Source organism: Mercenaria mercenaria, chromosome 2, assembly GCF_021730395.1.
Source record: "Mercenaria mercenaria strain notata chromosome 2, MADL_Memer_1, whole genome shotgun sequence".
Classification (NCBI taxonomy): domain Eukaryota; kingdom Metazoa; phylum Mollusca; class Bivalvia; order Venerida; family Veneridae; genus Mercenaria; species Mercenaria mercenaria.
Window position 1 is genome coordinate 68,746,246 of NC_069362.1, and position 14,971 is coordinate 68,761,216.

The 14,971-nt window shown below is 34.5% G+C and overlaps 2 protein-coding genes and 1 long non-coding RNA gene across 3 annotated transcripts in view; 2 read left to right on the forward strand and 1 right to left on the reverse strand.

Annotated features, from left to right (window-relative positions):
• On the forward strand, positions 1 to 4,875 carry LOC123564204 (uncharacterized). Its single transcript, XM_045357582.2, has 2 exons — positions 1 to 353; positions 2,667 to 4,875. The coding sequence occupies exon 2, from the start codon at positions 2,838 to 2,840 to the stop codon at positions 3,756 to 3,758; it is 921 nt and encodes a 306-aa protein (XP_045213517.2). The 5' UTR covers positions 1 to 353; positions 2,667 to 2,837; the 3' UTR covers positions 3,759 to 4,875.
• The window catches only part of LOC123564205 (uncharacterized), a 22,991-nt gene continuing 12,654 nt past the window's right edge, over positions 4,635 to 14,971 (reverse strand). Inside the window, exon 2 of the long non-coding RNA XR_008369870.1 lies at positions 4,635 to 6,238. This is a non-coding gene — a long non-coding RNA (uncharacterized LOC123564205). The remainder of the gene's footprint in view (positions 6,239 to 14,971) is intronic.
• Positions 8,559 to 14,971, forward strand: part of LOC123564202 (uncharacterized) — a 26,129-nt gene continuing 19,716 nt past the window's right edge. Inside the window, exon 1 of the mRNA XM_045357580.2 lies at positions 8,559 to 8,706. Coding sequence (XP_045213515.2) covers positions 8,659 to 8,706 — 48 coding nt within the window. The 5' untranslated portion in view covers positions 8,559 to 8,658. The remainder of the gene's footprint in view (positions 8,707 to 14,971) is intronic.

Here is a 14,971-nt window from a genome sequence, read left to right on the forward strand (position 1 = left end):
AATAAGATGACCGCTTTAAAGTTCTTTCCTGTACTTGCTTATCTCCTCATATCTGTGAAGGACATTATAATTAGCGCAAAAGCCACGGGAGAATTTAGAATCTCAACAACAGAAAGAATGTTTAATTTAACTGCAAATTAAAATTCCATAATGCCGACCCAACTTCAGTGCAGATTGTCACAGCACACTGACTGTACATTGTTGCAAACATATTTATTACTAATTTAATATTTATTATAAAACAACATTTTCTGTGTCTCCTGATAACTATCTGAGCAAGCTAATGTTTGTTTCTATCAATTTCAGATTTCGTCAGTGATAATGATATTAAACTGTATCATCCAGAAACTCGTGTAAGTGTTATGTAATTGTAAATATTTCATTTTCAAGGGCCAGTTGTATGTTTTTTTGACTTCATTATAAAATTCGCAGTGTAATTTTATAAAATAATAGGACTGAAACAAAGATATGCTTTACATCGCGGTCAGAAAAAATGCGGTCATTAACTGAGATTTTTAAGCTAAAATTGGTAAGGAAAATAGTCTTAAAGGAATTGCCTTAAAGAAAATAGTGTTTTTGTTCCTCATTTGAGGTTCTGGCATCTTGGAGGGGTCAGAGGCTTGCCACTGACCGTTCCATTTTGGTGCCCAACTATGTTCATGTATTTGTTTGTTTTGCTGTTGTTATTTATACACTATTTTGCTTTCGAAGAGACGGCTGCGTTCATTAATGAATCTGTGTCCTTGTAGCCTTTAACCAAGAAGACTGTTTTGACGTAACTAAAAAAAACTTTTCTCACTTATCGGACAGAAAAATCTCTATTTTTAGAAATGCTGGAAAATCTTATCTCACATGGGTTATCCCACACTCCTGTGACGGACTACTTCATGCACTGAATATACATGTTATTTATGTAAAATAATTAAAAATCAGGTACCTTTATCTTTTCTCTCAGTTCCTTATAGTGTATTTCTCGACTCTAAATTCATTACTTTATGATAAGAACGTACCGTTACGCTACAAACGATAAAACTAAAGCGGAACTTTGTTATTGTGCGTCATTGAAATGTCATGACGTCACTTCTGCTTACGGACGTCTTACGGAGTTTCATATTTTCATGCTTGTTTTTATTGTTTCTGTTGTGGTAAGTGAGGAATAGAATCCATCATTGGTGTTCGGCGAAGATCGGAAATCCCAACCCTCGGGCGCACCGCTCAAGTCTTAAACTCGGCACAGCCTCGTTAAAGATTTGAGCGGTGCGCCCTCAGGTTGGGATTTTCTGATCTTAACCGAAGACCAATGACAGATTCTCTATAGCTCTCGTATTTGTGTACGCTAAGACATTAGATTCGCTTTATTGCATATGTTACTAAATGTAGTAACAAAATTGCACTGAATTTAAACGTATATGAGCAGCGTTAGGCCGATATTGGCGTTCGTATGAGCTGGTGTGTCTGATATCGATATCAGGCACACTTCCGGGTGTGCCAAAAATCCATATCAGGTACACTTCCGGCTGTTTTCCACTGGCAGAATGTCAAGTATATACCAACTTACATTTATTTTACAAAAGAATACATGGTATGAATACATAATTTTGCTAGCTTCTTCTTTTATCTTACTACGGTACTAAAATTCATGAATTTAAAACAAATATTTGAAAGGAAATGACGTCAGTGTCGTCAGAAAACGTTGACGTTCCCGCACATTAATAAGAGGTTAATATACGGCTTGGTTGTGCCTTCTTGCCATAATGGCACACCTAGTGTCATAATTGCCTGAGGGCTTTAGCCCGAGGGCCATTATGAAACTAGGTGTGCCATTATGGCTAGAAGGCACAACCAGCCGTTTATTGACCTTTTTATTATATACCCTCGTTTCATACTCATCTTGTTATTTTCATTTTACATATCTTTTCTACAAACTTATGGGGCCTAAGCATCATTTGTATTGATTATTTCATCAACAGTGCCATCATTTTCTGACAATCGATCTGAAAATGATTCGGCACCCTTTCACCCGCCATAATGATGTTGCTACATGACGTCAGCGTCAGAACGCGCTGACGTTCCCGTTACTCGAGGCCATTATGATTATGGCGCGTGAGACGCACTGCGCCATTATGGATTCGTCAACAGCGGCCGTAATGACCGTTTTTAACGGCTTTTTTGTTACTATTTACAGTAACGTATATAATAAATGAACTTTCAAGGACGCTGTACAACATGACATTATTTTAATGTCGTTTTCACTTTAATAGTGTAGTGGAACATATGCAATAAAAAGGTTATAAAACAGGACTAGTGTGCCTTAAGGCGATATTGGCATACTAGACCGGTATTAGCCCTCGGGCTAAAGCCTTCGGGCCAATACCTCTCCTAGTATGCCAATATCGCCTTAAGGCACACCAGCCCGGTATGATAACCTCTAAGAATCAGTCATGAAAGTTCTTAATGTATTAGCTGTAAAATACATGCGTAACTCCTAGAGTTTCACTGTGGGATTTTTATAATAATAAACAGACGTCAAGACGCCAGCTGAACATCATGATTGACATTTATTTTCACTAACCTGGCTATAATTTCCAATTTTCTTATAAGTAACGGTATATCGACATTGTGCAGACGGATGTCTTATGAAATATATAAATTTATTTACTTATCAGAGCACACTGGGCTACAACCGTGCAAAGCAACTACAGAGGCTATGTAACATACGTGGACATGACTACAAAGCAGCCAACGTTCATTTAAGCTTAAAATATTCAACAACGGATGGCGTTGTACAATTGTGTCCCATCTGGAAGGCGGGAACAACTTTCTTAAAAAGACTTTTTATGATGAAAACGTTGAAACGCTTCACAAATGTAGCAAATCCTTACAAAATAAGTTTCTTGGAACAGTTTGATGGAGAATACGGAAATGTTTATAATGGATTAGGAACTAAAAGGTTTTTATTTGTCAGAAATCCATATGATCGCTTATTGTCGGGGTATGTGGATAAGCTTTTAGCGCCAAATCCTGTCTACTGGAAATTAATAGGAATTCCCGCCATAAAACATTCCAGAGCAAACCCCTCCCAGAAAAGCCTTTTATGTGGACATGACCTGACATTCAAAGAATATATCAAATATGTGATATTTGCACTTGGAGGTGGGTCAGGGAGCCGAAATCGCCGGAAGAGCAGGAGACGGGTTGGTGTCGGCCATGATTTGCACTTTGCCACTTTGACAGAGGTTTCTAAACCTTGTCATATAAAATACGACTTTGTCGGAAAGATGGAAACATTTGCTGCTGATTCCATCGAGTTGGTCCGTCAGTTGAATTTATCTGAAACAGAACAAATTTTGACTTTAAATGGAAGTGAAATGGCTGCAGATGACGCCATCCAAGATACAACATATCAGCCCTTTCACACAGCGTTCCGTTCTGACATGTTGAAATGTATGACCCCGCTAGAAGCGCTAAACAGATCATGGCAAAAACTTCAGATACGGGGTCTAATTGGTAATCATGATTTAGAAATGACTGCTAAAGGGGTAGAAGAACTGAGCTATTCAGACTTCCTACACATGGCACGTACTGCAAGAAATGCATCTACCAAAAAACGTCGCCGAAAATTAAAAAAATCATTTTACAATCAGTTCTATGAGTCTATTCCTGCTGAAATGCTGCAGAATCTTACTGTGGTGTACAAAGATGATTTTGAACTGTTTGGTTATAACTCTAAACCTACGCAATTATTCCATAACACCTGAAAGCAGATATTGTTAAGTTCGACATAATTTTATTAGCACAACCTGGAAGTACTCTTGTTTTTTTTTCCAACTTACCATTTTTTACTACTTACTCAAAAAAAAACCCAGATCTAATCATCAGATGATAAAGATTGAAATTAAGTCACTTCCTGCTCATCGTCATGGGTTACAAAATCGCTGTGGGTGTTTAACATGCGGACGTAGATGGTACCAGGGTTGTGCTTGATTTATGTCAGGTGTGTATGTGGCTTGAAAGTTGTCGCTTGACATAAGCCGTATAAAGTAAGAAAAATCTTCAGTGTGACAATAGGCTCTGCAAAACAAATACATGGAAGTAAGCTTAGTTGCAGCAAGAAGAAATGTGGCATATTTTCACATACAAACAATGGAAAAGTGAAGCAAAATACTCCGACCTCTGTGCCTCTTAATTCATGCATGATTTTGAATATAGTTTGCGAGCGTGTCATGGTTGGTTTTACGTCATAAATCGTTACATTCAGTCAAGTGTTGATGACGGAGTTGTGGGACGCGTTACAATGCAAGTACAGTGATATAAAGGCACATACCCTATGTTGATGGCGGAATTGTGGAGCGCATTACAATGCAATTACAGTGATATAAAGGCACAGACAATATGTTGATGGGGGCATTGTGGAGAGCACTAAAATGCAAATACAGTGATAAAAGGAACGGACAATATGTTGATGGCGGAGTTGTGGAGACCATTACAATGCAAATACAAATGTACAGTGATATAAAGACTCAGACCCTATGTTGATGGCGGACTTGTGGATCACATGGCAATTTATTGATTGCGAAATGATGAACCACACTGCAATATATTGAACTGGGAACGGTGAATTACACAACTACTGGTCTAACTCTGTCACGTAAATTGTTCACATTATCATCGTGGGTACTTAACAAAATCACTTGAATGAAACTCTATTTTATTATAGGACACTGTATGACAAAATGAATAATAATCATGATAATTACTGACACTGACATTATCACTGGTAATAACATGTAAATAAGCGATAGCTGTATGAAATCGTTATCATTTAAAATAGTGGCAGATTTGCTAAATCTGACCGAATTATATTTGGTATTATTTGTATCTTCAATCTCTTAACCCTTATAGAATTTACATTGTCTCTCTTGATGGTACCGGTTTTTAAAACGTATAGGTCATATTGATTAAATGTAATTTAATTTCGTTGGTTCACAGTATTGGAATGCTATGTAAGTTGTGTGTCCAAAGTCTTTCCCTAAGTCCGTCATACACAGTCTGCAGGTCAATACATATTTTATCATGGTAGTACTCCAGAACGTTGAGATCCATATAAGCAGCGCTGCGCCTGTTATCGGCATGTTACTTTAGTCATATTGAAAATTTTCTGTATTAGTTTATTATAATTACAACCAATAATTCAGTTCCATTATCTCAACATGTTAAACCATATTTCGTGCGTACATTGAATCCATCCGATGCCATCAAATGATGTCATTGTTGGAGCAAATCTGTGCAATTCTAAGAGGCATTCAGTGCTCCGTTCTTCCTATTGTCAATTTGTTGAAACTATTATCGCCCCGATTTTGAGAATAGCTACCACACAATTGTTAGATAGTTTTTGGTATGATCTGATTCCAAGGTCTTTAAAGTTTTATTAGAGATTGATTTTCCTGACTTTGGCTTTTACGTAACAGTAGGGACAACGGAGCATTTCATTGCAGTAAATCTCTGCTACTTTCTGCAGAATGCTGTGGTTCACTTAGGTCAGTTTGTATGTCAACATGCAGCTCAATAATTCTCTTGGGTCTAGGCAACCTAGTTGATAAGGCTAATGTTATAATTTATTAGAAAGCGTAACTGGTATACAAAGGGTTGTTTTCATGTCTTCTGGGCCTTTTGTGGGATATTTCTGGCTTTTCTGGGCATTTCCTGGGATTTCTGAGGTTATGAAGTCGCAAATATTTGAGAGCAGAACATCATCATTTTGAAACAATTGCTGTATATATCCGTTACAACACGACCTAAGTGTAGATTGAAATTTACTTTTAAATTGAACTTTGAGCCTTGTATAGCAAAAACGTCTGTAAGATTTGATAAACTTTACACCAAGATCCACTAACAAAACTTTTTTCAATTTTAGAATTAAATTCTCTTATTCTTTCATCAGTTGTTTTACGGTCCACTGGTCCAGGGAGTATAGAAGAAATAATGATGTGGATTTTGGGTGCTATTGTACGATTCACCATACCTGAATACGTCTATGAAACAAAGAACCCTTTTACCATGTTATTGGCACCAACATGAATCATCAAATAAACAAAATGCGACGAAGGAATTCTTCTAGTATTTATAAGATACTGTTATTTTCGAATTGTTGCGCCAAGGAATGCGTAAACTTTGACTTCCTCCAACGGTGACAATTTTATTATTACGGAATCTCCTACAGTTACAACTTTTCTGTATTCTGAAAAATAAAGAAGTATCAATGAATTTTAAATTAACTATCATGATTTGCTGGTGTTATAGGTTCAGCTTGTTTAACTTGGTGCAAATTTAATTTTCACAGGGGCGTAGCGAATTCAGTTTAGGTTATACTCAAGGGAAGTGTGTAGGGGAGATGAATCCCCTCCTCCGGCGGGGTCCGGGGAGCATCCCCTTTGGAAATTTTAGCGCAAACCAAGAGAAAGGGTGGCTTCTGGTGACTTTTCTCACCAAAACTATGCTTCCTCAGTTTTGAACAAAATACCCACAAACGGCTTGGAAGGTAAAGAAAGGTATACATTGTATACAAGTTTATGCACGTTACAAATCGGAGAGGAATGGGGGCTGGCATTTTTGAAGGACTTGGACTAGGCATGTTTTCTTAACTGCTTTTTAGTTTTTTTTTATGTGAACGTTTTTATTTTCTTTTTGGCTGTTTTTTTTATTCAAGACGAAATTTGTTATTCACAAATTAAGGAACATGAGTTCTTTTTCCAAACTTATTTGTTGTATACAAAATTTGCATTCACTATACATTTTACTATGGAAAGACACAGCGTTACACATTTTAGTAATAATATCAATGACGACCCTTTCTGCGAGACTGCAAGCGTAATCTGACGTCCTTCACAAAAAACATGAACAAAATGGCCTCGTTCCAAAAATTCTTTCAAAATTAGATGCCAAAACTTTCAAAAAGAACATTTAATTATAGCTTTAACAAATTTTTCTGACATCAAAGATCACAATTGAATGATACGACTGTAAAAAATTATCAGTGGAGTTAAACATATCTTAAATAAAAACCAGGAACTGCATTTTATCGGAAGGCAAATTATAGTAGAACGTGGGTGGGTCTTTTTGACTGTGACTAAAAAAATCGATATCTTGACATTTATTTTGATTTTCTGATACTCCTGGAAAGCAAATAAGTTATTTTTGTAGCAAACTGTCGTAAAATTGAATGCTATATTTTTGCGTTTATATGGGCATGAACCACACCGAAAGGCTTCTTGCCAATCAATCAAAAGTATCGCAAGCGCGATTCATGAATTTGCAAGAAGTCCCAGAGAATATCATTCAGTTTTTAAATAAAGTACACTTATTATTGATGCCTGCAGTGTACCAAAACAAACTTTAACGGAAAATAACCCAATATATTAGACTCAAGTTCAAGTTCGATCCTGGCTCAGCAAATCACATCAAAATCTCCATCAAGACCATGTGACTTTTACGTCCAAAATTAAACATTTCGTTTCAGCTATAGATCAGTGGTAACATACTAACTCTTTTAACTGGTCATGTGAGCTTAATGTAACAAGACAAGACAAGGTAAAAACATTTAACATTTATTAGCATTTACAAAACAATTTATGCAGCAAATAAAAACACCAAATTAAATAGATCTATGATTTATAAACTTAATTTTTCAAAATAAAGTTAGTTAAGTTCTGGCATGTGACTGGCCACGGTTCCGTTCTCATCGGGATACCGAGCCAAGACAAATAGCTGTATAATGGCGTCCACTTTAAGCAAAGCAAAAGCTCAATTGTTCTAATGACGCTGGTAGTCAGTTTGGTATTGGAGACTCGAATTCCGCCTCAGCTAAAATTCTAAATTCAAGCTTAGACATTGCTTATGACTGACATTCACATAGTACATGATTTTCAAGAGAATACTACAACGGCCAGTGGAGGGTGGGGAGGGTTTTTCGGACGGCTGTTTGAACCAAACTCCCTGACGAAAATGTGAGTCGATTATACGTTATAGTCGCTGACATCATCAATTACTACTGAAGAAATTCATGACCAAATACGGAGATAAAATTGCCGCAGCTCCCAAAATAACTGAAGCTATTATTTAAAAATAGCTCTGAATGTGTGCATACGTGTTACAACGGAATATATGCAAATCACCTTGCAATAAATACTCTAAACAGCATAGGAACTGATTAGACTGCTGAGGACAAACTTTGACTTATGCACAATTTGAAAACAAAAGATAAAGATGTTATTTCAATAAATTCTTATTTTATTCTTCAATTACAAATATTTATAATTACTAATGTCGTTTACACTTTTCCTTTATTATCGTTTCGTAAACTTAGATTTTATATATATTTCAGCCTAAACATCTGTTACAAGTCTTTTGTCTCTGTATCATTATTTACTTGATTTCCAAGGATGTAGAGATGCATTTCACGGAAATTGTAAGTTTTGAAAAGCAATGTTCATGGCAAGAACGATTGCTATATTAAAATGCAACATGCAGCTTGTAAACATGCAACAGATGGCTACAATAACCTTGGTCTAGAAATCAATATAATGCTTACAACATTTTTCTTCAACAGCAATATTTAAAAGAGAATTTACCATTAATGCTGGTTATGAGTATTTATTACATATGTGTATCCTAGGTTTAAAGAAATCGAGGAATTGCCGTATTTCAAAGGTATTAAGGTGTAGGATGTATAATTATTTCATGCGTAAAATAATTTTGATTGATGTATTTTTTCGGCAATAAATTTTGGGAAATGGGTGTCAGGGCATAAGAAGAAGGTGACTGGTCTTGAAACTTAGTTTCTCCATACTCCCCCTTCCCACGACTAAGTAAAGTAGGGCTGAGTAGGTGCCTCGCAGCATAATGACCCGGAAAGTATATTCATAACGCAGAAATCTGAAAATGAATTGATAGTTTATATGGCCCTTGTTGAGTGTTATACTATGGCAGTGAGGATAACAAAGCCTAAATGTGTTAATTTATGAATTTATTTCTTTTTGCTCCTGTTGATTCTCTTTGATTATGGGATATATTTGTTTGTTTGTTTGAGCGTAGTAGCTAAGCTTATAAGTCATTCGATCTTGCACTTTTTAGTAGAGACAAGCCAGGAACATAAAAAGATTTAAGGTTATGTCAAAAACAAATCTGGATATGGAACACTGACTTTTCGCACCTTCTCTTGTCAGGGGCAGATAACTCATATAAAGGATATTTTTGAGATTTTTGGGATTTAAGTGTTTTGTGTTAATATCTTTCTATTTATAGTAGCAAATGCATGTTTGCTTGCTTTCAAGTTTATTCATGCACAACGATCCGTTATTTTGATAAAAATGCTCTTATATAGCAGTTACATATTTTATTGAAACCTGACAAATTTGTTATATAATTTATCTTTGTAGGAATGAAAAATTGAAATAATATAAATAAATAATATATTTCAGAAATAAGACAAAAATATTCATTGCGGTTTATATACAGCTATCGATCCTTCCTTTTTTATCAAAATTACCGTAAAATGTGTGTAATATAAATATTCATTTTTTTAATACAAAACCCGTTAGACAACACTTTTTACACTTTTGTGACATTATCCGCGACTGAGTATATCATTTTTCTGAATAAACGTCAGTTAACGCAAATAAAAGGGAGGTAATCGGTAGATGGAAATAGATTGTGCATATTTGTCGCATTACTGTGATAAATGTGTTATTATATTGGGTTACAAGTATCCAGTCACTTAAGTATTTAGATTAAAAGGTTCGTGGTCACAAAACAATAATTGAGTGGAATCATTCATAGGAAAATACAAACTTTATTATATCGTTCATGTTTTCACCAAGTCGTACTAGTACTATAAAAATACACAATATTCAGCTCGGAAAATGAATTGGATCGTGTTAGAATATAAGGATCTTACATGCCTGCCTGTGTAAGACGGGGTTTTCCCTACCAGAGGGACAGTGTGGAATGGAAAACCGGGCTTAGCGAGGCTTTTTATTCATGTTGTCCCGAGGGTTGGGAAAACAGCTGTCTTACACAGGCAGACATGTTAGATCATTTTTCTTGCCTATCACTTTCAAAATAGATCGTGGAGACAAAAAGATCTGGGTATTTCCTGACATTATTTATAAAGTTTATGACGTCACAATGGTGCCAGTACTATGTGACGTCACCTTAGTGCACGCTATTTTAGACAAGGTTTTTCTCTGCGATAAACAACGGTTGACGCGCGGACCGGTAAGAGAGCATTATGAAGTCCAATATGACGTGAAATGGTCGCAGGACGTCCAGTTCATTATTACTTGGATAAATGAAGCCCAGCAAAATTTTATCAAAACATTTCAATGACCTTGTAAGAATAAAAATAAATAAGGACTTCGAGTTGTTTTTCACCTAATTTATCACTGTTCAGAGCTCAAATGTGTAGGAATATAACCAAAATGTGTTTAATATATCTTACTAAAATGCGATATTTTTAACAATGTGATTTTTATAAAGACATTGGGTGTAATATTTTAAGTGAAATGTATCTATAAATCTAACAAAGCTATTTTACTCTTTGTAACGTCATGATGTGTGTACCATTCTGTATATTTTTGCAAACTAACGTAATAAAAGATTGATATTCAGATAACAAATCAAACTATAAGCCAACACAGATTGTGACCGAATATTTTTTTTTTTCTGAGCTGATTTTTATTTACACTATGGTCATAGACCTTTGGGATGATAGGTCAATAATTACTCTGTAAGACTTTTTTATGCTTTGTGTGATTAAATCATATTCTAATGTCAATTTTATTTCAAAACAAGAATATTCATTTGTCAGATATAAACACAGTTTGATTACTTAAGAAATAAATCGCGACTTACTATTGTTCATTTGAGTATAATTTTTACGTGTTTTAAGTGTTTAGTGTAGTATATACCAAAATGGAAACTGCTTAACATATATTTTTGTTTGGTCTTTCTTTAACATTGTTTACACTGATTAGATTCAGTTTTGCATTACTTAAACGTTTTTTTACGATAAACTTTTCAACTTACGGTATATATTTATACCAGCATGCATCATCATGAAAGTGTCTTATGACTAATGTCCAGTGTAATTAAAAGAATGACGACGCGACGTCTGTAAGCAATCGTACATCCAAACGTTGTGATATTTGTAGCCCCGTTTTGGAAAAGCCAATTAACTTCTGTCATTCACCAAATGCAATCATTTAAGAGTACTAAGTGGTGTAAAAGTGCTTATATCCACCTTACATTCCCTATCATTAAGAGACAGTCTGTGGTTTAGTAGTTCACATTTGGGTAGTTATACTTCTCGGGATCCTGCAGCAAACGTTTTACTGTCGTGTCACAATGCAGTTTTCCCATTGGTCACATCCGGTAACATACACATTTACTATACCGCAATTGTTCCACCTTTACGTAACGTCAAAGCAATTTACATAGGTATATCGTTTACAATGCAGAAGCAAATTTAACATACACTAATAAGGTAGTCTGTCAAATAGTCGTCAAATAGTAATGTACTTTGTTGACTTTGAAACCTATGTAAAAGTACATTTGTAAATATATTGTCTACATTCACACGACAGACTAGCATAGTATATCAATTAACCGGGATATAAATAGGTTAGATACAAGTAGCCACATTATAAGAAAAACATCTAAGCAATCATACTTTTTTTCTCATTATTTATATAATAAAATAATGTATCTCTGACATAAAAACACCCCCAAACAATAAAATTCAATAAGGAAATCGTTTCAAACATACGCAAATGTTCAGCTCTCACATGCCACCTTTAAAAATGGAGTTCTAAACAAATGTTTTAAATGAATCCAATAAACAATAAGATAATATGAGCTAGATACTTAAATGAAATTGATGGGAATAAATAGTGATATGCATATTTCAATTAACTGTAATTTTGACATTTTATTAACAATATACTTTTATAAATGAGTAAAAAATGTGCATGTAGTTATTTGAAAGGTATTTGAAAAAGTCTAAGTATTACGCTAGAAGATTTGGTAAGTGCATGTTGTCATACAGTTTACTGTTGTATGCAATATCGCGATACAAATAAAATCTCTCTGAAATATTCCTACAAGTATTCTTTAAGGGAATATTTCTTCTTACAGTTTTATATACCTTCCTTGACTTTTTAACAATTAGAAAGGATCTGCTTTTCTTAATATTTTATATGCCATCCCTTAGCCTAGCTCTGTTGTGAAATAGTCGTGAAATTATCTACATTATTCTCCATTATGTTATATCAAGTGACATATCGCTGAAAAAGTATAGAGAAGTTCTTAATTCGAATTAAGATCTACGTATGTATTGATTATTACAAAATACGATCTATGATTAGTATCCACAAGAAAGAAATACACAACATAAAAATGAGGCATCTCTCCCGTATGTGTAGACAAATTTAAAATGACCAGAAAAGGCATTTATAGTTGGAAGAATTCTAAATCGATATAATCTAATTATAAACACATGTTTCCTCTTTTTTATGACACTATTGTATTGAAAGTTTGTCTTTGTTTGAAAACAGAATGTAAGGTTTACGATTTTGTGATGCGTCGTTGTAAATAATTTATCCCTTTTCATACAAATTATTCACAAAGTAACCTTTCTTTAATATTTCTTAGAATAATGTAACTTTGAGAAGCTCTACATAACCCAATTGTTTTGTCACCAGATTATTAGAAATTTAGAAGAGGGCAATAAAATTTTATACGTTGCTGAACATAACCTAATTATTTTTACGAATTCAAATACCCTAGTGATGACGTCATAAACGGTTAGCCCAGGCTTTCATCGTTGACTGATTCGAGTGTTCCATATCCAGAAATTGACATCTGGTATTGTTCTCTAAGAAATGTACTATCTTAAGTCTCTACTAAAGTTTGCAAGGTTCGGTAAAATTTTACGATTTATAAGCCGGGCTATAGCGAATTAGGATATAATTAAGAAATAATCAAGGCCTTCTACTTATCTAATCTACTTACGGCATAACATGCGAAAGCAATTTCTGTGGCTATGTATATGGTGAACTAACGTCACCAAAGAAAGTCATACCACATTATTTCATCGGCATTTTATGCACTCAGATTATCTCATTGGTTATTGATATTGATTTAAAAAGAATTTCTAATTTCACCGATTACTGCTTTTTTTTTCTTCTTCTTTTTTTGTTTGGTCATATCAACAAGAAAATTTGTAGAACGTAAAGAACATGCTGAGTTTGCTTATTTGACATTAGGTGAAGGTATCGCAGAAGCTGAAAATGAGAGTTGCCCACAATCTGAAGTTATGTCATTCTTAGGTGTTTTATTTTACACATTGTCAATGACCATGGAAATCGTCCCTGAAAGATTGAATGAAATTAGGAAGTTTATATCTTCTTGGTTAAACAAAGACATGGCAACTTGAGAAGATATTCTGTCATTGTTAGGTAAACTCAATTTTGTTGGTGCATGTGTCAAACCTAGCAGGATATTTATCAACCGTTTATTAAACTGGTTACGTCAACAGTTCTGTTTTTCAAGTTATACCATTTTACCAGAGCAGGTTAAAAAAGATCTTCAGTCTGTTATAGAACGAATTTTTACCGGTGTACAACAGCGTTTTATTAATGAACTTAGGAGCTTGGTCAGAACCCGATGGGTTTTCTCCTCGGACGCTTGTTTAGATGGAATAGGCGGTATTTGGAAGGGGAATTATTTTCATTCAATACTTCCAAGTAAGATTCTAGAACAAAAGTTACACAGGAGCAACTGAGATGTTAGCTTGAATGGTTTGTTTGTATATCTGGGTAAACATTTTAGACATCGACGTATCGTAGTTTTCTGTGACAGTTCTTCAGCCTGCATAGCTATTAATACAGAGGAAACAAAATGCCAGTTTACTCAGAATTGCTTAAGAGAGATAACTTTTGACATGGGAGTAAATGAGTTTGAATTAAGGGCTCAGCACGTAACATCATCGCAAAATCTTTTTTCTGATCATTTGTCAAGATGGCATAAAGAGGGCAGTTATGAAAGATAACTAAGAAGTCTTACAAAAAATTTAAACCTTTACAAGTAAAGCATTAGATTAGAGACTCAGAATTTTACTTTAGATATTCATGGTAGTTTCTGCGTGTTATTTCAGAACTGCAAGAGGCCAGTTAAGTTAAAGTGGAATTATACGCATTTTTCAAGTAAAAATACAGCACAAATAGATATGTGTGTAAAAAGGGTGGAGGAAATTATAGTTTTTAACCCAGTATACCAAACTCTTCCTGTTACCATTACGAAATAATAACTTTTTAAATATGACTTTTCTTATTTTGCAGTCTTTTTAAGAAAAGTCAAACTGCTTGCAGGAGTTGCTTCCCTTCAACCTCAGAAATCTCTACTTATAGGTAAGGGAGATCATTGCGTACAAGACTGAAGAAATGAACTAATTTTTATTAGTCCGATTTCTTCATTTCTAAAGCATCACTTTCAATACTTATGCGGCATTATTGTTAATTAAACACATTTAAATGCACAGCAACCGAAAACTTGCTTTTATAAAACATTCACCAAAAACACACTACGTGCTGTAAGATGCGCATAATGCCACTTTAAGAAGTGATCTCAGACATTCTTAAGCATAAGCTGAAGGCTCTAAGAAGAATCTGAGCATTCAATAGGAATCCTTTTTATCATTTTGTGCATATTTTCAGTTGTGATTTTCACCAGTCTCAACAGAGACTCTACAGATGTATGCTCAACTTTTAAGCTGTAGTTTTAAATCTGTGGAATCCATAAACATTACATTAGTGGAATAAGGACTATGCATCTTCTTTTAGGAGTTAACATCAATAGATTAATAGCTTTCTTTGAAATTTATCATTAAAAGTAATTATCGCACAGACTTTGTTTTTAA